This window comes from Eschrichtius robustus, chromosome 12 (genome assembly GCF_028021215.1).
Source record: "Eschrichtius robustus isolate mEscRob2 chromosome 12, mEscRob2.pri, whole genome shotgun sequence".
Classification (NCBI taxonomy): Eukaryota; Metazoa; Chordata; class Mammalia; order Artiodactyla; family Eschrichtiidae; genus Eschrichtius; species Eschrichtius robustus.
Window position 1 is genome coordinate 2,009,408 of NC_090835.1, and position 24,329 is coordinate 2,033,736.

The 24,329-nt window shown below is 55.0% G+C and overlaps 1 protein-coding gene across 1 annotated transcript; it reads left to right on the forward strand.

Moving 5' to 3' along the window:
- On the forward strand, positions 1–23,789 carry RAB43 (RAB43, member RAS oncogene family). Its single transcript, XM_068556887.1, has 3 exons — positions 1–293; positions 20,831–21,014; positions 23,423–23,789. The coding sequence occupies exons 1-3, from the start codon at positions 96–98 to the stop codon at positions 23,671–23,673; spliced, it is 633 nt and encodes a 210-aa protein (XP_068412988.1). The 5' UTR covers positions 1–95; the 3' UTR covers positions 23,674–23,789.
- Positions 23,790–24,329: the final 540 nt, after the last annotated feature.

Consider the following 24,329-nt stretch of genomic DNA (forward strand, 5'->3'; position numbering starts at 1 on the left):
TGTTGCGGCGCTTCCACGTCGCCAGGCGGCCCGCGGCTTGCGCGAGCCCAGGCCGCCCCAGCGTCCGGAGCGCCGGCCCTTGGGCTCCCGCGGCCATGGCGGGGCCGGGCCCGGGGGACCCGGACGAGCAGTACGATTTCCTGTTCAAGCTGGTGCTGGTGGGCGACGCGAGCGTGGGCAAGACGTGCGTGGTGCAGCGCTTCAAGACAGGCGTCTTCTCCGAGCGCCAGGGCAGCACCATCGGCGTGGACTTCACCATGAAGACGCTGGAGATCCAGGGCCAGCGGGTCAAGGTGGGAGGCCCGGCCCGGGGTCGCCGCGCAGCCGGGCCCCACAGGGCTAGGGGTCGGCCAGGGCCCTGGAGGATCTCCCCGGAGGGGTCGGGGTCGGGGGCCGCGGCGAGCACCCGACTGGTCCGCGGGGGCTGGGGTCCCCTCTGGCCCCCTGTCCGAGCAGGCCTGGGCCTGGGCGTTGGGGCCGGCCTCTGGGCGCAGAGCGCGGGCCTCGGGGCGCTGGGGTGCTCGTGCTGGGGGTAGTGCGGAGGAGAGGCCCTGCCCTCCGAGCTACACCCCGGGGGACTTTGCTCCAGAATAGCGTCTCCGGTGCCCGGTGGCTGAGCGCCTCGGGTGCGGGCACGGGGGGCGCCTGGCCGGCCTGCCCCACCGCGGTCGAAGGCCCCAGCTCGGCCCTCGGGTTGGGACCCCAGGCAGAAAGGGACACCCCCACGACTAGGAGGGACCAGGAAGTAGTTGCTTCTAGGACCGGAGGGCCAAAACTTTTTGTCAGAATTTCCGGCCTGGCCACGCCTCCCTGCAGTCTCTTTGTGGACCTGGTGGTGGAACTTTACTCGGCCGGGGCGGCCCAGGTCCCCTCCCCCAGCTGCAGCCCGATAGGAACTGAAAACTTCACGGGCCCCGGAAGGTGGGGGAGAGGACCGAGCTTTGGCAGTGGCTCCGCACTAAACCGGCAGGATGTGGCTGCCACAGAGTCCTGGCAGTGGTCTGACAACTAATATTTGTGATTAGTGAATCAGTTTCTTAACCTGGGTGTCAGCCCTCCCGAACGGAGTGAGAGACCATTGTTCTTGCTCGGGAACTTGACTGAACTGCGCCGGACGGAAATCCTTTCCCCTCTTTGGTGGTTTTGAGTTCCCACCGGCTCCGGGACGGCTCCTAAGAGCCCTGGGCGGGGCAGCACAGGGCCAGGGCATCTCCTGGTATCTCCGTGTTTTCAGGTGGAGCCGGGTGATTGAGTCCCGGGAGCCCCGGTACTGTGGCGCCCGGCCTCCCTGGGCTGCTGTGGGCCTGCTACCGGTTGCCTTTTGCCAGGGTGCTTAGCTCTTTGTTTCTGCAAAATTGGGATAATTTCTCCCTCCTGCCCCAGCATGGAGAAAAAGTCAGCCAAAAGCCTTTCCATGCACACGGTGCCTCTGGAGTTGATGTGACAGGGGAAGCAGAAACTCCCTGCCAGAAGGGTTGCTTTTTTTTTTTTTTTCTTTTTTTTAACAGTCTTCTGGGTTTCTGTGTGTTTTGGGTCTCCTTAGAATAGGAAAAAAGAACAAGGTGTGGCAGGAAGCTTTGAGTCATTATTCGGGACCACCCTTTGGAGCAGGTGGTGAGGGAAGGGCTGTGGGATGGGGTCCGCGGATGAGTCTGTGCCCTGAGACGCTGCCAGCAGCCACGGGGAAGTGGCGAGTTGAAGGATAGGCGTAAACAAGCAGGCGGCCCGCTCCCGCTCCCGCTCCCCCTCCCTTCCCCTCTCCTCCCTTCCCCTCCCCTCCCCCTCCCCCTCCGCACCCCTTCCCTTCCCCTCCCCTCCCTCCCCTCCCTCCCCCCTCCCCTCCCCCCTTCCCTCCCCTCCCCCCTTCCCTCCCCTCTCCCCTCCCCTTCCCCCTCCCCTCCCCTTTCCCCTCTCCTGGTGCTGACGGTGGTCAAGGAGGGGCTGGGTGTTCCTGTTTACCTGGCGAGATAACTTGTGCAGAGCCCTGGGTGCACTGTGTACCGAGCACAGGTTATGCAATGCAGGGCAGGCACTTCTCGGTTTCTTTTCCTGCTGGTCACCTTCAGATTGTTCTACTTGGGAGGCAGCCGGGTGCTTCTGGGATCAGGAAAGCAGTGTAGGCATGGTAACCCCCCTAAAAGTTAACAGCGGCTACCCTTCTCAAGAGTCTGATGTGTGCCAGCTGTTTTACAGATGTGTTCTTGTGATTAACCCCACCTCACACGGGGCAGGCTTCCCCAGGCACACAGCTGGGATGTGACAGACGTGCAAGTTTTCTTCCAGCTTTTTGGACTCCAGGGCGTTGGGGTCTTTCCCTATACCAGACTGCTTCTTCTGATTGCATGGAGTGGGAAAGCCTGTGCAAGTATTTACTTCCTGATCTTGCAGCCAGAGAATCCTGAGGCCCAGGCACTGAAGAGACTGTGAATTGCAGTTGGGTGGGTGGGGTGAGAGGACAGCCTCCCCGGCCCCGGGTGCTGGGCTCTCGGGACTCAGCGGGGGCAGGTCATTCTTCCTCACCCATAAACTATCTCTGGGGTGTCTTCCAGCAATGTGATTTTTTTAAAAATCAAGTTTATTGAAGTTCAGCTTCCACACAGTAAATGTGCCTCACTTCAGGTGTCGAGTTCTGTGAATCCTGACAAACGTATGCAGTCCTGTCACCACCACCACATTCAGAGTATAGATTCCTTCCATCAACCTGGAAAGTTCTCCTGTGTCCCTTTGTGTCAGCGTCCTCCCTTCACCCCAGGCTCTGGCAACCACTGATCTGTTTTCTGTCCCTATAGTTTCAACATTGTGGTTTTTAACTGGAACCTTTGAGGAGCCAGAGTTTATCGTTGTTGTTTCTGGAGAAAGCATGTCCACATCAGGGATTTAGTTTAAGACCTTCCCAGGCCTGTCTAGGGTCCAGCAAGCATCCAGCAGGATCTCAAAGCCGCCTCTCCTGTGCTTGCTGGCTCTCGTTGGCTCTTGAGGAACCTCAGAGAGAGATCACCTAGCGCTTTTCCAGCTGCTCTGTGCTTGGGGAGCTGCGGACTGAAGGGGGGAGGCCGAGAGACCGCAGGGTCAGAAGGGCCTTAACTAGCTTACTTTTATGCGGTTTTATATTGAGGTTCCGCTTGTCTTTGACTGAAGAGTTCTGCTGCCAAAAAAATAAAAAGTTGGGAACATCACAGATTGAATTAAATCCCTTTATTTCTGTAGTCACTTCCTCTTGCGACCAGAATGACATCCCAACACCTGACCTGGAGAGCTGGTCCCCTGTCTGCCTCAGCCACTTCATCTCCCTGCCTCTGCCCCACACTCAGTCCCCAGCCTCGCTGCCCCTTTCTGTCCTTCCAACGTGCCTGCCTCAGGCCCTTTGCATCTGCTGCCCTGCCTGCCACATTCCACCCCCAGATCCCCGTGTAGCAGCTGCTTCATCATTCGGCTGCCACTGCACAGGCCACCTCTTCAGAGAGGCCTTCCCTGACCTCCCAGGCCCTCCGTCCCTTTATAGGGTAGGTTCATAGCATTTACCAGGACTTGACATTCCCTTGTTTGTGGGTCTGTCCCGTACAGTGTCCGCTCCTTGAAAGTGGACACTGCCTTGTGTACCTGTGAATCCCCGCACCTACAATAGTGTCAGACACACGGTGCTCACTACCTGTGTGTTCATTGATTTTTATTTATAGGGAGGAAGCTGAGGCCACAATAAAGGAAGTGACTGACACGCCCAAGGCCCCACACAAGTCAGTGGCAAAACCAGGCTTTGAACCCAGGGTCTCCCTGGCTCCTAATTCCAGCGCCTATTTTTACACTTGACCACCCTTCTGAGTCCCTCTCAGTTCGTAACGATGACCCTGAGATTCTGCACGTTAATGACTCTAGTGAAAAGACAACTGTGGTCACCGCACTTGGACAGAAGCATATGGACTTGGGCATTTTCTAGACTTTCAGGAATGAGGGTGGAAACCCCAAGGAGTGTCAGGGTGTTGTCAGCTAACAGAGCATCAGGCAGCCCTGGGCAGCTCCCGTAGCAGCCCTGCTGGTGGGAAGGCTCTGGCTGTGGCGCGGGCCCCCCGGGCGGCCCTGTGTGAGTTCACTGGGCTCTAGCTGTGCAGGCTGAAGCTGGGGGCAACTCTGGGAGCTGCTGGCCTCTCAGCAGTGATGTCTCTGCAGGAGAACCCTGGACTAGGTGTCCAAAGGTCTGTGCAGCCTCATCCTAGCCCTGGCCTGTCCCTTGTCCCTTCCTGGAGCCCCGGGCTTCCTCCTTTGTGAAATGGAACGAATGATCTTTGTTCTGCCTACTTCTCAGGGTTGTTGGACGGCTATGTACACACTCAAAATAGTTACAAATTCCCCTTGTATGTTTTTGGATAATTCATCCTTATGGTTCAGAATTTCAAAATTTCAAAGACATAAAAGGGTGTACCGTAAAAAAAAACAAAAAAACAAACCAACCCTCCTTTCCACTTCTGACACCCTGTAAGAAAAGGCAGACAATGCTACGCATCTCTTGTCTATCTTGAAAGTGCTATTGTGAATAAAACCGAGGAATTACAGACATAAGGGATTATTTGATTGTTGCTGCTGTTAGCATTTTCCTCCCTAGGGATTATTATTAGGATTATTTCTTAACCTGCCCCTCCGCACCTCGCCGTCCGCCAGGAAATCTCAGCCGGTTCTAAATCCTGAACACATCTTCCGAATGCTGCTCACCCACCCTTATCTGGGACGACACAAAGGCCTCTTATGTAAACCGGGCTGTGCACCTCACAGGGGACGCGCACACGGGTCGGCCCTGGACAGCTGGGCCCCTTTATTCGGCCTTCTGTCAGGGTCACTGTCCCCATGTTGGGAAGGCAGCCAGGGTCCTCCCGCACAGAGCTCAGTCTCTGCCCTGGGGCCCGGGGCCCCACGTTGCGGGACCTTGCGCTCCATCGCTCTCCTGGTCCCAAAGCGCTTCTTTTTAAAGTTTGCATCCTGAGCCTTTCCAACTGGGGGTCTGGCCTTGCTCATGTGCTTTTCCTATTTGGATAAAATTGGTTTGACTCTTCCGGTTTTGATCAGAAATAGCAAAAGGATCGCTAGATAAGAGATAAGTTCTGGGTCACGCTGGTTGTCTGAAGAAATCTGTCCTTGATGCCGGTGACAACCATCCTCGCGGCAAAACGAACCTGCCTCTTGAGGTTTCTGCCAATCCCGAGGCAGCACGTGCTGTGGGAAGATGGTGGGAAGGGGGCCAGTGGTAGAGCCTCGGGCCCCAGGTCACAATCTTGGCTCTGCCGCCTGGGGCACGTGGCATCACCGCTCCTGATCTGTTCGCCTGTCAACCCCAAGCTTAAGGACCTGACGCACAGCAGAGCATCAGCAGGTGGGAGCTGACACGGTCGTGAGTCCCCTGAGAGAGATGGTGGCCTGGGTCTCAGGAGGCTCAGCTTCTCAGCCTGGCTGCCCAGCTGCCCTTGTGCACTGATCTGCTTCCCCAGCGATGAAATGAAGGCAGAATCCCCATGTCCGTGCCGTGGAGGGCCCGCTGTGTATGAGAAGGCGAGCCCGCTGGGGTCACAGGGGGGCGGGATCGCCCAGACCGGGCCTCCTCACAGCTCAGGGCCTCCACCTGCCTCCTTTCTTTGCTTCCATCCCTTTGGTGTTTCGGCCCCTTTGTGTTTTCCTTCCTTCCGTCAGCCCCTGTGTGACCCTTGCAGAGAGGCTTTGGGCATGAGGTATCGTAAAGCTTAGTAGTAAGGGGGCAGTCCTCCCTCCCTGAGTCCCCCATCTCCCTAGTTCTCACCACTGTTCTCGTGCTCTGTTCTGCCTGGTCCTTGCAGCCACCCGGTGAGATCCCATTTCACAGACGGGGAGATGAAAGCCATGTGCGGCAGGTCTGAACCAGAACCTTGCCTGCCAGCTCCTCGTGTGGCGCCTTTTCCTCACTGCCGTGCACGCCCTCTACCACTACCAGCCGCCACACGCACGTGTGTGAGCTCATGCGTGTGCGCACACACAGACACACGTGCATGAACACACACACGGAAAGGTTTGGGACCAATGTGAAATCTGGGCCGTCGTGTATCACTTGCATTTTACATTTTCTTACATTTTGATTAGCGGTGTCACATCAACATACTAATGCCATCTGCTTGTTAAACAAATCCTTATTAATTCAGATTAATTGGCAGAAGGGGTGCTTATGGCCAGTGTGAACAAAAGAAAGCGCCTGCCTTCTAGAATGGCCTACATAATGCTGGGTTGTTTTTTTTTTAATTTATTTATTTATTTTTGGCTGTGTTGGGTCTTTGTTGCTGCGTGCAGGCTTTCTCTAGTTGCAGCGAGCGGGGGCTACTCTTCGTTGCAGTGCGCGGGCTTCTCATTGCGGTGGCTTCTCTTGTTGCGGAGCAGGGGCTCTAGGCGCGTGGGCTTCAGTAGTTGTGCCTTGCGGGCTCTGGAGCACAGGCTCAGTAGTTGTGGCGCACTGGCTTAGTTGCTCCGCGGCATGTGGGATCTTCCCGGACCAGGGCTCGAACCCGTGTCTCCTGCATTGGCAGGCGGATTCTTAACCCCTGCGCCACCAGGGAAGCCCCGTAATGCTGTTTTATTGAACGTACAGCCAGTGCTGGTAGGTAGAGGCGTCTGCAACCTGCTCTGGGGATGTAGTGAGTCAGGACCGTTAGTCACTAGCAGTGCCCTTCTCCGTGGGTTACGTACGCGTCCCCTCCCTTCTTACCTGCCCTGCTTGGCCTTGCAGGCCTCCCTCTCCTACCCCAGGAAGAGGTCAGAGTAGCCCTAGACCAGGTATGTGACTTTCCACACAGGTTGTTTAAAAGGCAACAACCTGGAGCTTAGATGTGTCGCTAGGACCTGTCCCTCTCAAAGTGGTCTCCTTGGGAAACTGCATAAGTATTTCCGGATGTTGGATCACAGGGTGGGTTTGATGACTCAGAAGGGTCAGAGGCCACCGGAGCAGAGCCTGCCACGCTGTCAGGAGGCCTTTGGTCCCAGATGAGGTCTGACTGTGAAAGCAGAGTCCAGGCTCACGTCAGGCCAGGCCTTGCCCGAGGGCAGTCGCCATGTGTGGGCGACAAGGTTCGTCCTGATCCCAGAGGCCTGCAGAGGTGGCCTCCGCCTCACAGCGGACAGTCGGCAGGTCATTTCCCTTCCGCATGTCAGCTTCCTTGGGCGCCATGTGAGGAGGCTGGACCACGATTACTGAGGGATTCCATTTTCCTTGAGGAAAGTTCCGTGTAGTTTCAAGCCATGCAAAAAGCCCCACCTCTGCCTTTTTTATGTCTGAGAAGTGTAAAAATCAGATTTTTTTTTAAATTAAAAATACTCTGTTTATATTTTTCAGTGAAACACTTTGATTTTTTTGGTTTAACTTGTTTTTTACTCTCGGGTTTTAAGTCTGTAGTGGGGACACGAACAGTGGATGATTTCGTGATGAAAAAATGGATCACAGGATAAACTTCAGTTTGCCAGCTATGAATTGTCAGTATCTGCCATGTTTGCATTACAGATGAAATACATGGGAAAAATCAACCTTAATATTGAAATCACAAGGTAAATACCTCAACGTAAACTCCAGCTCTGCAGTTTGCATCGGGTTATTTTCCCCAGAATAAGCCCTTGACCAGTATTGGCTGAATGAAGGAGCGAGTTGGGGGGGGGGGGGGGAGGCAGGGAGAGGGGGAGGGGCATGTCTGCACCGGAGGTGGGTCCGGAACCTCAGCTTGCAGAGTGGGGTCCATGCGAGAGCGGGGGGGATGGAAGGCCCCCGTGTGCTAGGATGGCTGGGGCAGTTTGCTGTGTGTGTACATCAACACGTTATTGTTTTGCTTTACATAAGTCAGCCTTACCTGACCATCGTGTCCGAAGTAGTACTGTACCAAGTTCCTTTTAAAAAAAATCTTTATTGAGATATAATTCATATACTGTGAATTACCCCATTTAAAGTGTGCAATTCAGTGTTTTTTCCTGTTGTTTTGAATACTCACCAGGGTCAACTTTAGGATATTTTCATCACCCAGACAGGAACCTGGTAGCCGTCAGCATTCATGCCTATTCCACTCTCCCCCAGCCCATCTCTGTGGAGCTGCCCCTTCTGGACACACGTGTACATGGAACCACACACTGTCGCGGGGTCCTTGGGTCATGTTTTTGAGGTCTGAGTGACTTTTCATCCCTTCCTCGCCCTGCTTAGTTTTTCTTCCTAGCACTCCCCCCACCCCCCAAGTCACGCTCACCGTGTCGTTCCGTGCATCTGCACCTGACACTGTGCCTTCCCCGTGTGTCCTGGCAGGTGAGTAAAGCACTCTCTCCAGGTGATGGGATATTCCCATTCATCCTCTCTGAACTCAGTGGGTGTAATCAGTATGAAAAGTCCCGCACTCCTGAAGCTCTATGGGACTCACTTGTATTGCTTCGATTCATCCCTTCGTGTCATTCTCCCTGTTCTCTGGAGGTTGCGCAGGGCGGGAGCTGGGCTTAGGGTCTGGCCTCCGTAGTGACAGCGTGTGCTGCTGTGCTGTGTGCTGGCAGCCCGTGCCCCACCTTCCAGATCCCTGATTTACTTTTCAGCTGCATCTATTCCGATGTTCATTTCATCTTTTAGTTTCTGTATTCTGACAATTAAGTTTTTTATTTCCAAGATCTCCAGTTGGTACTTTTTCCTATCAGTAATATTTTCATTCTCAGGATATTATTAATACTTTTATTTTTCCCAATTTTTCACTGTGAAAAAGTTAAAAAATATAGAAAAGTTGGAAGAATAACATAGTAAGCCCCATATATGCTCTACATAGATTTAACAGTTGCTCATGTTTTGCTGAATTTCCCTTACCTTTCTGTATGTGTAATATAAATTTTTTTATTTGAAAGTAAGTTGCAGATAGCATGATACTTCACCCCTGGATACCTCGACATACAGCTTTTAAGAATAAGCACAGTGTGTTATCATACCTAAGCAAGTCATTGTTTCTATAAGCATCTACTTAGTCCATTTTTTAAGTTTCCCCAACTTCCTCCAAAATGTGTTTTATAGAGTTTTCCCCCTTGAGCTGGAGTCCAGTGTGGGTTTAGTCCAGAACGATGTCTCACTTCTGTTTTGATGACTGATGTTTTTTAAGAGTCGCTTTCTGGATTTGTCTCCCATTTCCCTCGTGGTGTCTTTTCCCTTGTTCCTCTATCCTTTGTATTTTCTGTAAACTGGAGGTTGAGTTTAGAGGTTCAGAGACACTCGGGTGGAAGGGTTTTGGCAAGAATGGCTCACGGGTAATGTTTGCACCCACACTGCCCCACGGCAGGCGGGACGTGATGAAGGTCCCCCGCTGGAGGTGAGGCCAAGTTTGATCTCCACTCACATTTATTGTTAAAGATTCCTTTTTGCTCCATTTTCCTTTGTTTCCTTTGTTTCTTGGGTTATAATTTAAGAGCCAGGGCCTTGAGCTGGCCTCTTCTGTCTGGAGCAACAGACAAGTTAAGTGAGATGAAAAGGGAAAAACAGCTGAAACTTAGAAGGTGCTCTGTCGAGCTTAACCGTGGTTGTTGGCTGGAAGTTGCCATGTGACACCCAGGACAGAAACTGCACGTCAGTGGGTTCAGGGTTTGTTCTGTGAGTACCTCCTCTCTCCCAGGTGCTGTTCTGAGTACCTACAAAAGGAGGACACATGAGATGCGTCCCTGTGCCTCGGAGCTCACGTCTGGCTTGGGGGACAGACGTGCAAGCACCTAAGTAGCATGAGTGCCGTCCATACTGCTGCTGCAGGGACTGAACTGCCAAACCAGGAACTGAATCACGCGGCCTTACAAGCCGCAGTGTGTTTACTGTGGCCATAGCAGGACCAGATATTTGAAATTCGGACTGTTCCTGCTCGGGTGCCATGCTGTCACGGGGCTGCTTGCCTGGTGCCCAGGACACAGACGATGCGCAGTCCTCTTCCCGGGCTTGGAGCTGGGCGTTGAAGGAGGACAGTTCCCAGTGAGGAAAGACAGGGGCTGTGCTCCTGGGCCGTGTTCATGTGCAGCCCCGGAGGCAGGAGAGGGCGTGGTGTTCATCCAATCAGGGGAAGTGGGGCCCCGTGGGGCGTGGGAGCCGCCTTCCGGTCATGCTGGAAGGTGTGCGCTGGGCCAAGGAGCGAATGGCTTGGCTTTGTCTGATGCTGGGTGGCGGCCCAGCCGCAAGTCCTGGTCCAGGTGCTGCGGCCCCTGCTCTTGACCTCCCTGGGGGGCACAGACTGCTGCCTGGCGTCCTGCCTGGGTTTCGTCCCCACGTACCCCATTGTGCCTGAAGGGGCTACAAGCGGGTAAGAGGCCACCGGTGAGTCCCACCTTGCTCGCCAGCACAGGGCCACCAGCTCCCCAGGCCCTCCTCGCTGCACCGGGAGCTCAGGCTGCCCACATCCCCCACGGGCGGAGGCTGGGCCTTTCTTCCCGCCAGGACTTAAGGACAGGCTGAGTGATTCCTGCAGGAGGAGGGGGTTTCATGAAAAAAGCACGGGACATGGTCTGTGGAGGAGCCGTGCACACAGCGAAGGGCACAGGTTTCGGAGTCAGACTGAGCTCTCCTTTCCTGTGCCCTGGGACCCGTCTTGTAAAAGGCTCTAAGATGCACCTGCAGGGCTGCCTGAGGTTGGAGTGTACCGAGACAGGGAGCTCCGGCAGAGTCAGCCTGGAGGGGCTCACAGCGCGTCTGTCACCTTCATCACCCGGGTTCCCACCACTGTTCCCAAGATGCTGGAGGTGAAACGCAGATGCCGGGAAGCCACCTGATCACCCTTGGTCCCCCGGCTGGCGGAGCAGGGCGGGGAACCAGGGGTCCCGCCTCCCTTCTTCCAGTGGTGGTGGCGCTACAGGGAGAGCTGCATGGTGACAAGGGACACAGAAAGTTGCCTCCGACGCTGGGATCCTGAGCAGTCGTGTTTCGGGGGCGGGAGGAACCTGGGCCCAGGAATCCGTCCGCAGCCCTCGTCAGCCGCTGGGAGGCGCGTCTGCGTCAGGTCCGCGCGGCCCCCCGTCCGGTGTTGCTGCCCCGGTTCTCCTCGCTTAGCCTCCATCCCCTCCTGCCTGTCTCGCCCGCTAACACATTGGAGGTTTTGCAGGGTCTTTACCGTCGCTCCTGGAAGTGCACCTGCCTCTCGGCCAAGGCTTGTTTTCAAGCCCGGGGCTGAGCTCTTCCCTGAAGACTGAGGCAGAAGTGACAGCGGCTGGCCGGGGAGTAGCTTGCAGACCACCTCCTGGTTCAGACTCCCCACATTCCGAGACACGATGAACAGCAGCATGGGGGCTCGTATTTGGGTCTCTCCAACCAGTTTTTGGAGTTTTGTCTTGAGAACTAATTTTTCCAAGGTCCCTTTCTGCTATGAAGAAGCAAGGAACTTCCCACTGCCGGCCTCATCCTGCGGGAGAAAGGCTGTTCAGATAAAATCCTCTTCTGTTTCCATTGGGAGGGATGGTGCTGGACAAAGGTTCTGGGACCTGAATCGCCAACGGTGCAGTTGATTTTATTTATTAGGTTTGTTTAACCTACTAAGCAGAATTGACTTCCCACCGGGGCACGTGGGAACCCTCCCTGGAGAGCAGCCCCTTCCCCGCCAGCCTCTTCTCGCTCCCACTGGCCTGACTGCAGGACCTGCCCTCAGAGGGCTTCCTTCCTGGTCAGGCGCCTGCTCTGTGCCAGGTTGCAAAGGAATGAGATGGGGTCTGTCCCCACCAGAGCCCGTTTTTTGTTTTCTTGTTTTATTTGTTTTTTAATTTTTGGCTGTGTTGGGTCTTCGTTGCTGCACGCGGGGTGTTTTCTAGTTGCGGCGAGAGGGGGCTGCTCTTCGTTGCAGTGCGTGGGCTTCTCACTGCTGTGGCTTCTCTTGGTGCAGAGCATGGGCTCTAGGCTCGCGGGCTTCAGTAGTTGTGGTGTGCGGGCTCAGTAGTTGTGGCTCGTGGGCTCTAGAGTGCAGGCTCAGTAGTTGTGGCACACGGGCTTCAGTAGTTGTGGTTCACGGGCTCTAGAGCGCAGGCTCAGTAGTTGTGGCTCGTGGGCTCTAGAGTGCAGGCTCAGTAGTTGTGGCACACGGGCTTCAGTAGTTGTGGTTCACGGGCTCTAGAGCGCAGGCTCAGTAGTTGTGGCTCACAGGCTTTGTTGCTCCGTGGCATGTGTGATCTTCCCGGACCAGGGATTGAACCCGTGTCCCGTGCATCGGCAGGTGGGTTCTTAACCACCGCGCCACGAGGGAAGTCCCCAGAGCCCGTTCTTGATGGCGAGAGGCAGACTTACAAACCAGGAGCCCCGCACATACAGCCCTGGGCCAGTTCCCACCGTGAACCGTTTCATTTGGCCTGCGCAGTGGTGATATGCTGGTTTGTTTTTTACTGAATTTGCTTTAGGCAGGATATCCTTTTCTGTCACCTTGCTGCATTTTATGTTCCCTGCCTGGCCCCCAAAGGCACCCAAGTTTGGGACAGTTGACATCCTGTGTGTTGTATGCTGTCATAGAGGCAAGAGTAAAGGGCTGTGGACCACAAAGAAAGGAAAGCTGAGTCTGCTTGGTGTGGGGCCCAGGCCTGTGCGTCGGGGAAGCTCCACTGACCAGGTGACCTTGAACTGGGGCCCTGACGGTTAGGTAGGAGTTCACCAAAAGGTCAAGAGGAATGCAGTCTATCCTAGAGAAGGAGATAATGACAAAATGATAACACCCTTCATGGATGTGGGGACCCAGGGGCACGGTGTGAACTGGGAGTTGTCAGGTGTGGCGCTTAGAAGGGAAAATAGCCTCGTCCCTCACCTTGATACCGTACTTCCCCTTGAAATCCCCACCCCACCTGTTTGAAACTCACCTGACTGACCCCTGCGGAGCTGGAGGGGGGCAGCTCCCCTCTCCCGAGCATCCGTGCTCTGGGAGCCCTTTTCCATCCTGGCCGGGCCTCATTCCTACCCGCTGTGCCCCAAAGATGCTTCCCGACTTCGCTCTGGGTATCAGCAGCCCAGAGAATTTCCCCCAAAGTCAACTGTCAGTTGAGAGAGCCTGGCTGGGAAGGTCGGACAAACTGGCGATGTGCACGCTGGGAGGTGGGTGGCAGGCGGGCGTCGGGGAGGGGGCTCGGGTGTGATCCGTGAACAAGGCCCCCGTCTGTCTGCCCAGTGAGTGCAGGTGGAGAACTTCCAGGTGGGGAAGGAGGTGGGCGGGGGTGGCGGCTTCAATTTGGCAGGCAGGTGCTCACCCGGCCGACGGACCGTGTATTCATCGAGCGCCTTCTACCTGCCAGGTGCTGTGCTGGCTGGTGGGTTTACGCAGAAAGCCAGCCAGACACAGCCCCTGCCCTCAAGAGTCCCACGTGAGGGAGGGACAGTAAACATTTAAGAAGTGTGCGTGCGCGCCTGTGTCCCGCCAGGCGGTGGAGGGGCTGAGGAGGGGCCGTGGGGTGCGGGGCTGGGATGGCGAGGGTCTGGGACAAGAGCGTTTCAGGCAGGGGCCTTGATGCGGCCTCCCGGGAGCTGGACACGCGGGGTGGGCGACGGCAGAAAGTCGGGTCCTGTGGGGCCTGCAGGCGATGCGGAGGGCTCGGGGGACGCACTTGAGGGCGGAGGCTGGAGAGCGGAGGGGCTGCAGGATCTCAGCCGGGTTCTGGCGGCTCCACAGGGGCTGCCGTGCGGGGCGTGGACCGGGCGCTGGGCGGGTGGAGGCCGTCCGCAGGGAGCCTGGTGCCGGCTTGGCGGTGATGCGTGTGAAGGCGCGGGAGCCGCAGAGCAGAGGGACCTCCACACCCATGATTTCCTGGGCCCCTGCCGTGGTCTGTGGCGGGGAGCAGGCAGGCACACGGGCTTGGACCCAGCACGATGCCGAGACGCCTTCCTCGGCCAATCACGGCACCTCCAGAGCCGGCTTTCTCCTCTGTGACGTGGGGCTCACGGTCTCTGCCCACTGCGGTCCCCGCACTACCCCTGCGCAGATCCCCACTGCATCCACGCGGCGCTTCCGCTCTGGTTTCTAAGGCAGGGCCCGGGCCTGTGCTGCCCAGGAGATGGCTCAGGACGACGCTGCTCTGCTCGCCTGCTTCTCCGGTAGCTCAGGTGGCCGATCAGCCTCGTTAACCTTCTCCGCAGCCTCCCCGGGGCCCTGCCTGGTGGAGGAGCCGTGCTTGGCTGCCGGAAAGCGGGGCCGCTCCCAGCCGGGCTTCTCCCAGCTCTTGGAGCACAGGGGGCATTCAGGCCAAGCCGTAGGGCCGCCTCTGTAGGACCGTCCTCCACCCAGCAGCCGGCAGCTTTACAGACATAAGTCGGGGCACGTCCCGGCTTTGCCTGGGCTCCCTGAGGACAGCCGTAGGCAAGAGCGTGCGCGGAGCTTGTCTGCTTCTAGAACAGAGGAGGGAGGAAAGGCTGTGGAGGCTGCATTCTCATGTGGGTCCCTCTGTGGGCAAGTGGGGCTTGATCGGGCCCGGCATCCCCTGCCCTGCGCTGGCTGAGTGTCATTCCATAGGCGGGTGGGTCCCTCTCATCTGGGTCACGGGTCCCGAGTGCTCGGTGGTTTCCAGCGGGCCTCCCGGGCTAGGATCAGGGAGGCTCGAATGCTGTTTCTGTGCGAGGCTGGTTGCTGCGGCAATGGCTGGAGCACAGGGTGCTGCTGAGACACGCGAAGCGGAATGAGAGGCGTCTGATACACATCCCCTGCTTCGGACGATCTGCCGCCGTCTCCCACCACAGTGAAGTAACACCCACCCTCAGGCTCTGGCTCCGGCACCGCCGACGGCCTCGCCTTCCGGGGTGCTGCTTTGCTGCCGTCTGGCCACACTGCCCTTGCTGTGTTTCCAGCGTGGCAGGCTCTGACCTGCCTCTGGGCCTTTGTCCCCCGCGCCTGAACACTGTCCCCACGACCGGCAGGAGCCTCAGCCCAGGTGCCACCTTCTGTGACCACCCTCGGAGGTGCCATGCGGGGAGGCCCTCCCGTTACCTTTGCTTTCTTCAGGGTGCTCGTCCCCCCTCTCTGCAAGTATCCCACTGGCCTTCTTCTCACCTGCCTCCTTTTTACTGGAAAGGGAACTCTGTTCCTGTTTCACCCCCTGCAACATTGCCAGTCCTTCCAACAGGGGCTGGGACATGGCCGACGCTCAGTTCGTACTGAATGAACAAATGTGTGGTCGTGCATACAGCCCGGTGTGCCTTTCTTTGAGCGCTTTACGTGTTCTACTTTGCATTAAAGCTCCTTGGCGTGTATTAAAAACGCCAGCCCCAAATGATGCCAGCTCAGTAACACTGTTAAGTGGACGCGTTTATCCAGCCCCTTCTCTGCGCCCGGCTCTGAGCACGCTGAGTCTATCATTCACCCTTACGGCCCCTTTTTTGACAGATGAAAACTGAATTAGGTTTTAGCCTGGAGACACCAAGGTGGGAAGTGGCAGGATTGGTTCAGGATCTCAGGCTGCCGGGCCCGAGCACTGACCCTGCTCTTCCTCTTCCCCTGGCTCTGATGTGGGGAAGTAGGATGAGAATATTACCAGTCATGAGAAGGACCTACTTTCCAAAAATATTTCCTCCATTACTGCCCAGATTTCACGAGTTGGTTGACCCACATACTGTAATCTGTAGCTATTGTGTTGGGTTTTTAATTTATTTTTAATTGTTATCGGTTACACTTGTGTATGATGGTTCAACAAGGCTTGTTACGAAACGGTTCCCTGATAACTCCCCTCTGCCCCCAACCTCTAGGGGCAATCACTTCCGGCTCTTCTCTGTTTCTCCTTCTCTTGCTTGTCTTGCTAGCCCTCCTCTCCCAGGTACACGCATCATCTATTGACTTCCTGCTTTGGAATATGAGGGTTTAACTCTCAGCACTACCCTAGCCCCCATCACAGACACGCACGCGTGTGCGCTTGCACGCACACACCACACACACACACACACACACTTTGCATCCTCCCAGTAGAGGTGTGTGGTAATGTTGATTAGATCAGCATTAAGTTCCTTTCAGTTCTATTCGCAAAACATAGCCCCAGTTTGATCACTTCTCCCTAACTTCACTGCTACGACTGTGGTCTTTTACCTGGATTATGGCCACAACCGTCTAAATGGGCTCCCCTTTTCTGTCCTTCCTCTTTTTTTTTGGCTGCACGGCTTGCGAGATCCTAGCTCCCCGACCAGGGATTGAACCCGCGCCCTCAGCAGGGAACCCATGGAATCCTAACTCCTGGATCACCAGGGAATTCCCTGGCCTTGCTCTCTTTTGATCTGTTCTCCATACCGTAGTCAGACTGATCCTGTTTAAAAGTAAATTTGATTGGCTCAAAACTCCCTGGCTTCCCCTTCACTCACAGTGACGGACAAAGTTCTTGCTGTGGTCTCCAGGGCACTGCATGATCTGGCCCAATTCCTCGGTCATCCCTCATTTCTCTCTCCCTTTTCACTCTGCTCCCAGCACACTGATCTTCGTGCACCCGTCATGTCTCTGCCTCAGGGCCTTTGCACTTGCTCTCTCTCTCCCTGGAATGCTTGTCTCGCAGGCATCTGCACAGCTAGCTAACTTTCTTCAGATCTTTACCCAACTGTTATCTCAATGAGGCCTTCCTATCTAAAACGTCATTCCTCACCATACTTGATAACTTCTTCCTCTGCTTGTTTTTTCCATCTTATCACTATCTAGCATACCGATTATTGTATTACTTATTTTATGATAAATATTTTATTTATATTCTGTATTTCCATATAAACAAATATATATGAGTATTACTTGTTATTATCTTACTTAGCATCTGTCTCCTGCACTAGACTGTAAGCTTGAGCCCAGGAGTTTGCGTCTGTGTCCTCTGCTCTCTCTGGTACCTAGAACATAGAGCAGGTGTCCAGTAAGCGCTGTTGAAATGGCTGAATGAACACGTTTTGGTTAGTAAGAGCTGTTCACGGCTGAGCCATGTAGCACTGTCTTTCACTCCCGGTGCTCCCTCGTTTTTCCTGGTGGTAGTGATCATCTTGTTTCCACGTGGGGTCTATGTATTTACCATTAACTCAGCTCCAGATTCTCCCCTAATTGGCACACTCACCCTCTCTATCTGCCCCCCACATCCTGTGTAATTGTCCCCGCAACGTCTTGCTGCCTCTCAGTTCCATCTTCTTGAAGAAGTCTCTCCCAGAGCGTTCTTAATTTCTGTTTTAGATTTTCTGTGGCTAGAGCAATATTCTGTAAGAATACAATCTTTAGAGATTTATTGAGGTTTATCTTTTTTTTTTTTAATTATTAGCACCTTTAATTATTATTTATTTATTTATTCATTTATTTTGGCTGTGTTGGGTCTTCGTTTCTGTGCGAGGGCTTCCTCTAGCTGCGGCAAGCGGGGGCCAGTCTTCATCACGGTGTGTGGGCCTCTCACTGTCGCGGCTTCTCTTGTTGCGGAGCACAGGCTCCAGACGCGCAGGCTCAGTAGTTGTGGCTCACGGGCCTAGTTGCTCCGCGGCATGTGGGATCTTCCCAGACCAGGGCTCGAACCTGCATCCCCTGCATTAGCAGGCAGATTCTCAACCACTGCGCCACCAGGGAAGCCCTATTGAGGTTTATCTTAAGATTTAAGATCTTATTTAATCAAAGATTAAATACTTGGTATTGATTTTTCTTCAAGTTCACTGATTCTTTTTTTCTGTCTCCATTCTGCTGTTTAAGCTCATCAAATGAGTTTTCCACTTCACTTACTGTACTTTTAAGTTCTAGAATTTTGACCCTTTTAAAATATGTTTTTAGAAATAATTTCCACTTCTCTAACTGAAATTCCCTATTTGCCCACTTAGAGTGATATTTTGCTTCAGTTCTTTGAACATATTTTCCTTTAATTCTCTGATCATATTTAAAATAACTGCTTTAAAGTCTTTGTCTGCTAAATCCAATATTTGGGCCATTTTGGCATCATTTTCTATTGACTGCTTTTCTCTCTTGGGGTCAAATTGCCTTTTTTTTTTTTTTTTTTTTTGCATGTTTAGCAGTTTTTTAATTGTATACTGGAAATACTGGTTGATACTGGGTAGTGACTCTGGATCGTGTTTGAAGGGCACTGATTCATGTCCTAGTAGTCAATTCAGTGACTGGCTGATCACCTTGAACCTGTGTAGCTTGTCTTCATGTTCTGTTAGGGCAGAGAGGTGCAAGTCTGACAGTGTTTCTCTAGCCTTTTACCTTGACAGAACGCGGCCTCCAAACCTGAGAGCTTGGTTTAGGGTTTCCTGGGCAGGTGTCGGGAGGCCCGCCTCTCGCCGTGGTCCTCACTCGTAGGGCACAGCCTTCCTGATGTCTCAGCTCGGTATCTGGGTCCTTCGCAAGGTGCTAAGGCGGCCTCTTCCCCGTGGCTGGGTTGGAATATCCCCCAGCACTACTCAGCCTCCACCCCTGGTGTGTCCTCACCCCCGGAGGAGCCCCTCTCTGGTTAGAACCTGGGAGCCTCACCCTGTGCGTGGAGCCCGCGGGCTAGGACCCACCAGGGGCCCCCCCGACATCGCTCCTCATCTCAGTCACACCAGCTGCTCCAGGCCCCGTGCCCTGCTTGGAGTCTAGCCCCCTGTCCTGTGGTCAGGAAACCGTCCCCAGTAGAGTGCTGGCAATCCTGAGGCGCCTTCCACGAGTTTTGCTTCTTTCAAGGATTAGGGTCTCGTGCTGTGTTGTTTACATCCTGAAAACAGTAGCCTCCCATGTTTTTCTCAGTCTCCGGGTTGTTTTAAGGAGGGAGGCCTCGACGGCCACTGAATACTCTGCCAGAACTGGAGGCTCCCGGCCGGCCCGCATCCTGGCTCGCGGCTTGGCTGCTGTCTTGGGATCTCCCTACCACCCCGGGGTTTCCCTTCGCCTCTCTTTTGAGTTGAATTCTCTTTCTGGATCCCCCATTTTCTTCGTGTTGGTTGATTTCAGCAGCTTCCTTAGAAAGGGGGGCAGGAAGGTAAATTTTTTGAGGCCCTTATGTCTGAAAATGCCTTTGTTAAACCATTGCGCTTGACTCATAGTGATTAGGTGGAGAATTCTAGGCTGGAAATTATTTTCCCTTGTAATTTTAGGCATCGTTTCATTGAATGTCTAATGCGATATGGATCTTTTCTGTGAAGCCTTCAAACCCGTTTTTCCTTTCTCTCTTTTTTTTTCCCTGCAACTTTTTAGGGTCCTTTCTTCTTCCTCACTGTTCTGGAGTTCCCACGGCCAAGTGTCTTGTGTGGGTCTGTTTTCCTCCACTGTGTACTTAATGGGCCTTTTCAATCAGTTCTGGGGAATTTTCTTGAAGCATTTCTTTGATTTTACTATTCTTTTTTTTTCCAAAACTCTTACTGTCCTGATGGTGGACCTTCAAGGCTGGTTCCACAATTCCTTTTCTCTCTTTTCCATCTCTTTGCATTTTTTTCCCCTACTTGGAAATTCTTCAAGTTTATCTTCCAACCCTTATGTTGCATTTTTCATTTATGTTATATTTTTAATTTTCAAGAGCTCGTTTTTCCTTTCCGAATGTTCCCTCTACTTAAAATAAGAGTGTTCTTTTATCATTTCATGGACCTTTTCTTATCTCTGAAAACACTGATGATTATTTTGGAGATGGTTTTGAGAAACTCTGCCTAGTTTCTGTTTCCGCCAAGTTGCCTTTTCCCGTGTCTGCTTGGCCTCTGTGTTTGATGCTCCCCTCTGGGGTGTGGAGGGGAGTCCTAGGTCGTCTGGATCCCAGGCTGGTGTGGTGCCGAGGTCCCGCCTTTCACGTCACCCCTGCGTGAGCTGTGCCCCGGGGCCTGCTTCCTGGAGCCTCTCACCCTGCAGAGCAAATGGGACGTCTCAGGCCGGGGGTTTGGTTTGGCGAGTCGTGGCTCAGAGCGTGTCAACCGGTGGACCCCTCTTGTGAGGCCCAGGAAGAGGTGGTCACCTCCACAGTGCCAGGGCCAGAAGCCCTGCCCGCAGGAACTGTCTGAGGCCTCTGGGTCTGTCCCCACCCTGGACGCCCCTTGAGAACGGGATAAAGAGGCGCCCAGAGTGCTTGTGCCAGCGGAGGAGGCTGGATGGCCTGGATGTCACCTTCAGGGCCCCGAGGACCTGCGGCCTGTGGAGCGGAGAAGGCAGGCCCTGAGCCGCCGAGAGCCCTGGACCCGCCCATCTGGTGCCCGCCGCGGCGCAGCCTCCTGGCCCGGGCACAGTGACCGTCCAGGTCGGCCCCCGGCCCAGCCTCCGCCGCCCTACCTGGGGTCTCTGCCGCCATCCTGCCGCTGCTGGGAGCCAGGGCTGCTCCCGCCCCCCGGGCGCCCGTCCAGGCAGGCCCGGCAGCGGCCCTGATGGGTGCTGGTGAAGTGAGGACCTGGGCCGGAGGAGGGTTGGGACCGGGGTTAGGGTTAGCAGGCTGTGTCAGCTGACGGCAGAGGCCGCCTGAGAGGAGCCTCCCCGGGCCGTCCCTGCCCAGCGTGAGCATCTTCCCCGGCGCCGCTGAGGCAGAACAGAGAGGCCGAGTGCTGGGGGCCTCCCGACAGCGAGGGCAGTGGGCACTCACGGCCCAGAGGGGCGGGCACTGGACACGGCGCCGGCAGCGAGCCTGGTGTCCCAGGCAGAGAGGATTCGGGGTCCAGTGTGCTTCCCGCCATGGTGCAGAACCCACCCCCTTGTCCTGGGACTCTGGAGGTGGAAACGGGGCTGCCCGCCTCCCCTTTGCTCCCCCCGTCCTGCTCAGGCCGCTGAGCTGCCTTCCAGGGGCTCAGAAGGCCTCTCCGCTCTGTCCACCTTCTGGCCCGTCCTACGTGGTGCCTGCCGAGGTGTGGCCGGTGGCCTGCCCCCGGAAGCAGCGCTTTGGGGGTGGGTCTGGGGGCTCGGCCTCCCCGTCCCCTGCGCTCGGCTGCACCCCTGGGTTCACGGGACCCCTGTTTCTTTAGCTGCAGATCTGGGACACGGCTGGCCAGGAGCGCTTCCGCACCATCACCCAGAGCTACTACCGCAGTGCCAACGGGGCCATCCTGGCGTACGACATCACCAAGAGGAGCTCTTTCCTGTCGGTGCCTCACTGGATCGAGGACGTGAGGAAGTACGCGGGCGCCAACATCGTGCAGCTGCTCATCGGTGAGCGGGGGCCCCTGCGGTCCACCCGTCTGTCTGTCTGTCTGTCTCAGTCTCTCTCTCCTTTTTAAACGAAGGGCAAGCAGAGCACAGAGAGGGCTGAGCTTGGCCAGGTAGGAGCGGAGCCAGGACCATGATCTAGAAAATTCGGGGACTTCCCTGGTGGTCCGGTGGTTAAGACTCTGAGCTGCCACTGCAAGGGGCACGGGTTCGATCCCTGGTCAGGGAACTAAGATCCCACATGCCACGAGGCGCGGCCGAAAAAAAAAGAAAATTCGGATCCTGCTAATCACTTGTAAAGTTACAGTCAGAGTGGAAATGAGACGACGCAGGCCAGGAAGCGGTCGCCACGTGGCCACACCTTGGTCCAGGCTAGTTCAGTCTTCATCATGTGTGTTCTCATAACCCTGCCTGCTCCTCGTGTGTCAGGGACGGGGCCGAGGGTCAGAAAAGTGAAGTCATTTATCCCGGTCCACATAGCCTGTGAGCACGTAAACGTGGCCGATCGTAATTCAGTGACCTGCTCTGTCGGCCACCCTGCAGGGGGCGCTTCTCAGGTGTCCACGCTCCTCCCCGTCACTATGAAGTCTTGGTGGAGGGCAGACACCGGCACCACCCGCAGAGCATCTGATTCGGGAGCGCTGGGTGGGCCCATGAATGTGCATTCCTAACAAGTTCCCAGGTGACACAGTGATCCCACTTTGAGAACCGACGCTGCAGGGGGTGCCGTGACCTCCATTTTACCTTTTCCTCCTGCATAAACTTCCCGGGCCTGGATTCAAGAAGCTTTGGACCATGTGTGTGGTCCCTGGGGTCCTCGTCCCAACAGTCAGGCTGATTCCTCTAAGGTGAGCAAGTGCAGATGGGCCTGGGCCGGGGTGTGGGTGCTCTAGGCGGGCTGGACGCCCCGGGCAGGAAGGGAGCTCTCCCCACCTGGCCTGATGCTCCCCTTTCATCTAGGACTTTTATTTTTTTTTTTAGTTTTTTATTTTTTTTGGCCACGCCGCTCGGCTTGCAGGATCTTAGTTCCCTGACCAGGGATCGAACCGGGGCCCCCTGCAGTGGAAGTGCAAAGTCCTAAACACTGGACCGCCAGGGAATTCCCAATCCAGGACTTTTAAAATAAAACATTCTATCATAGAGCATTCTATACAAGGACATAAAAGGAATAGCGTAACAAACCCCAGATTCAGCAGAGACGGCAAGTCCTGTCCACGTTCATTTCAGCCCTCGGCCCCTCCCCCGACCTCATATTATTTTGAGGCAAATCCCAAGACCAAATGATTTCATTTGCAGATGTTCCAGCGTGAATCTATAAAAGATACAAACACTTAAAAATATATAATAACAGTACGTTTTTCACATTTAAAACATACTGACATCTCCTAATACAATCAAGTTAGCTGATCTGTGGTCAGATTTATAATTGCTCATAAATATCACATGTGCTTTTCTTTTCAGTTTGTTGAAATCAGGATCCAAATAAGTTCCAAACATTGAAATTGGTTGCTGCATTGTTTAAGGTTACCAAAGAAATTTCAGATATTTTTTTTCCTTTTTTTTGGCCATTCCGCGTGGCTTGCAGGATCTTAGATCCCCGACCAGGGATTGAACCTGGGCCCCGGCAGTGAAGGCAACAAGCCAGAACCACTAGACCACCAGGGAAGTCCCTAGATCTTCACAGATGCTTATCTATTTTTTTTTGTCCCTATAATCACATTATAAAAGTCAATCACTTAGAGACTTAAAAAAAATTCTTGTAGAAATTGTACCAAAGAGCAATTGACCAGATTATTTAAAACATAATGAAACATCTCACTCCTCATGGGAGAAGCAAAGGTGTGCTCTCAGGGGCAGCTGTAGTCTGTGCTCTTATTATCAGAAAAGCAAAATAATCAAAACCCACAATCTTACAGAGAATTTAAAAATTCCAAAGGAAAATAGGAGAGCATAAATAATCAGAATAATGACAAAATTTTAGCCAAAAAAAACAGCAAGGCCAGATTTCTTTAACTTCAGCATTGGTGGAGTGCCCGCTAGGTGCTAGCTCGTGTCCACTGTGTCATTTAATCCCTACTCCGTGGAAGGTGGCATCGTAGATGGGGAGGCTGAGACTCAGAGATGGATTGAGTTACCTGAGCGTCACACAGCAGGTGACAGCAAGCTGGCGTCTCTACCCAGGTCTTCTTCCAGCTCTAAGCACCCTGTTCTTTTCACCAAACCTTCCCGCTTCTATTTCTTAGGAAAAAGCAATAAAATGCACAAGCCCCTGGCAAAGATAAGGAAGAGATGAAATGAGGGACTAAAGGATGGGATAAGAGCATTACAGATAGAGTCTAGGGCTCTCTGCCTTTAGCTGTAGCCGCGCCCGCCTGGGCCCTGGGCCTCACCACTGCCCCACCTCCCCGCAGGGAACAAGTCGGACCTCAGGGAGCTGAGGGAGGTGCCGCTGGCCGAGGCGCAGAGCCTGGCGGAGCACCACGACATCCTGTGCGCCATCGAGACGTCAGCCAAGGACTCGAGCAACGTGGAGGAGGCCTTCGTGAGGGTGGCCACGGAGCTGGTCATGCGGCACGGGGGCCCCCTGCTCAGCGAGAAGGGCGCTGACCACATCCAGCTGGACAGCAAGGACGTCGGAGAGAGCTGGGGCTGCGGGTGCTGACCGGGGTGCAGGGCAGGCAGGCGGGGCTGCCCCACCTCCTCCCGCCCTCTGGCCGCCTCGCCCAGCCCTCCAGAGCTGGCCTCCAGGGTGCCAGCCAGATAAAGGCCTGGAATTACCCCGCCTGTGGCCTGGATGCTTGATGGGAGCACTGCCCTCCAGGAAGGAAGAAGCAGGATTCCTCCCGCGGGAGGCCCTGTTGGCACAGGGTAGGGTGTGGGGCCCTTCCTGCCAGCCAGCCGCTGTCCCCACCACACATGGCGCGTCCCAGGACTGGCCTGAGCCCAGCGGTGTGGACCTTGGCCCAGGGGCTGGGAGTGGGACCGTTTCACACCCGAGGCCGCAGCAGGGTGTTGCTTTCCAGGGATGTGGCCGGAGCTCCGGGTCCTCCCAGGGCATTCCAGGGCCTCCTGTGCAGGAGCAACGGCCCAGCAGACTCAGTCCTGAGCTCCATCCCGGGGTCCCTGCCTCCCTCCTTCCTTCACGGCCGGCTCTCAGCTCATGGGCGCCCGGGCCGGGCTCCTGCCTCAGCGGGGCCTCCCTCTCCCATTTCCATGGAGCTTCTCGTTCTCACCGGGACGACGGTGGGTCACGGCCCACAGTGCTCGTCTGCTGGCTTGGGGCCCAAAGTTTTGCCACTCAGGTTGCAAAAGCAGCGA

Bases quoted from the DNA above. Each gene is read 5' to 3' on its own strand.
- RAB43 (XM_068556887.1), top strand. From the start codon at position 96: ATGGCGGGGCCGGGCCCGGGGGACCCGGACGAGCAGTACGATTTCCTG. The intron at 294-20,830 runs GTGGGAGGCCCG...CTGTTTCTTTAG, and splicing joins TCCAGGGCCAGCGGGTCAAG to CTGCAGATCTGGGACACGGC. The intron at 21,015-23,422 runs GTGAGCGGGGGC...ACCTCCCCGCAG, and splicing joins CATCGTGCAGCTGCTCATCG to GGAACAAGTCGGACCTCAGG.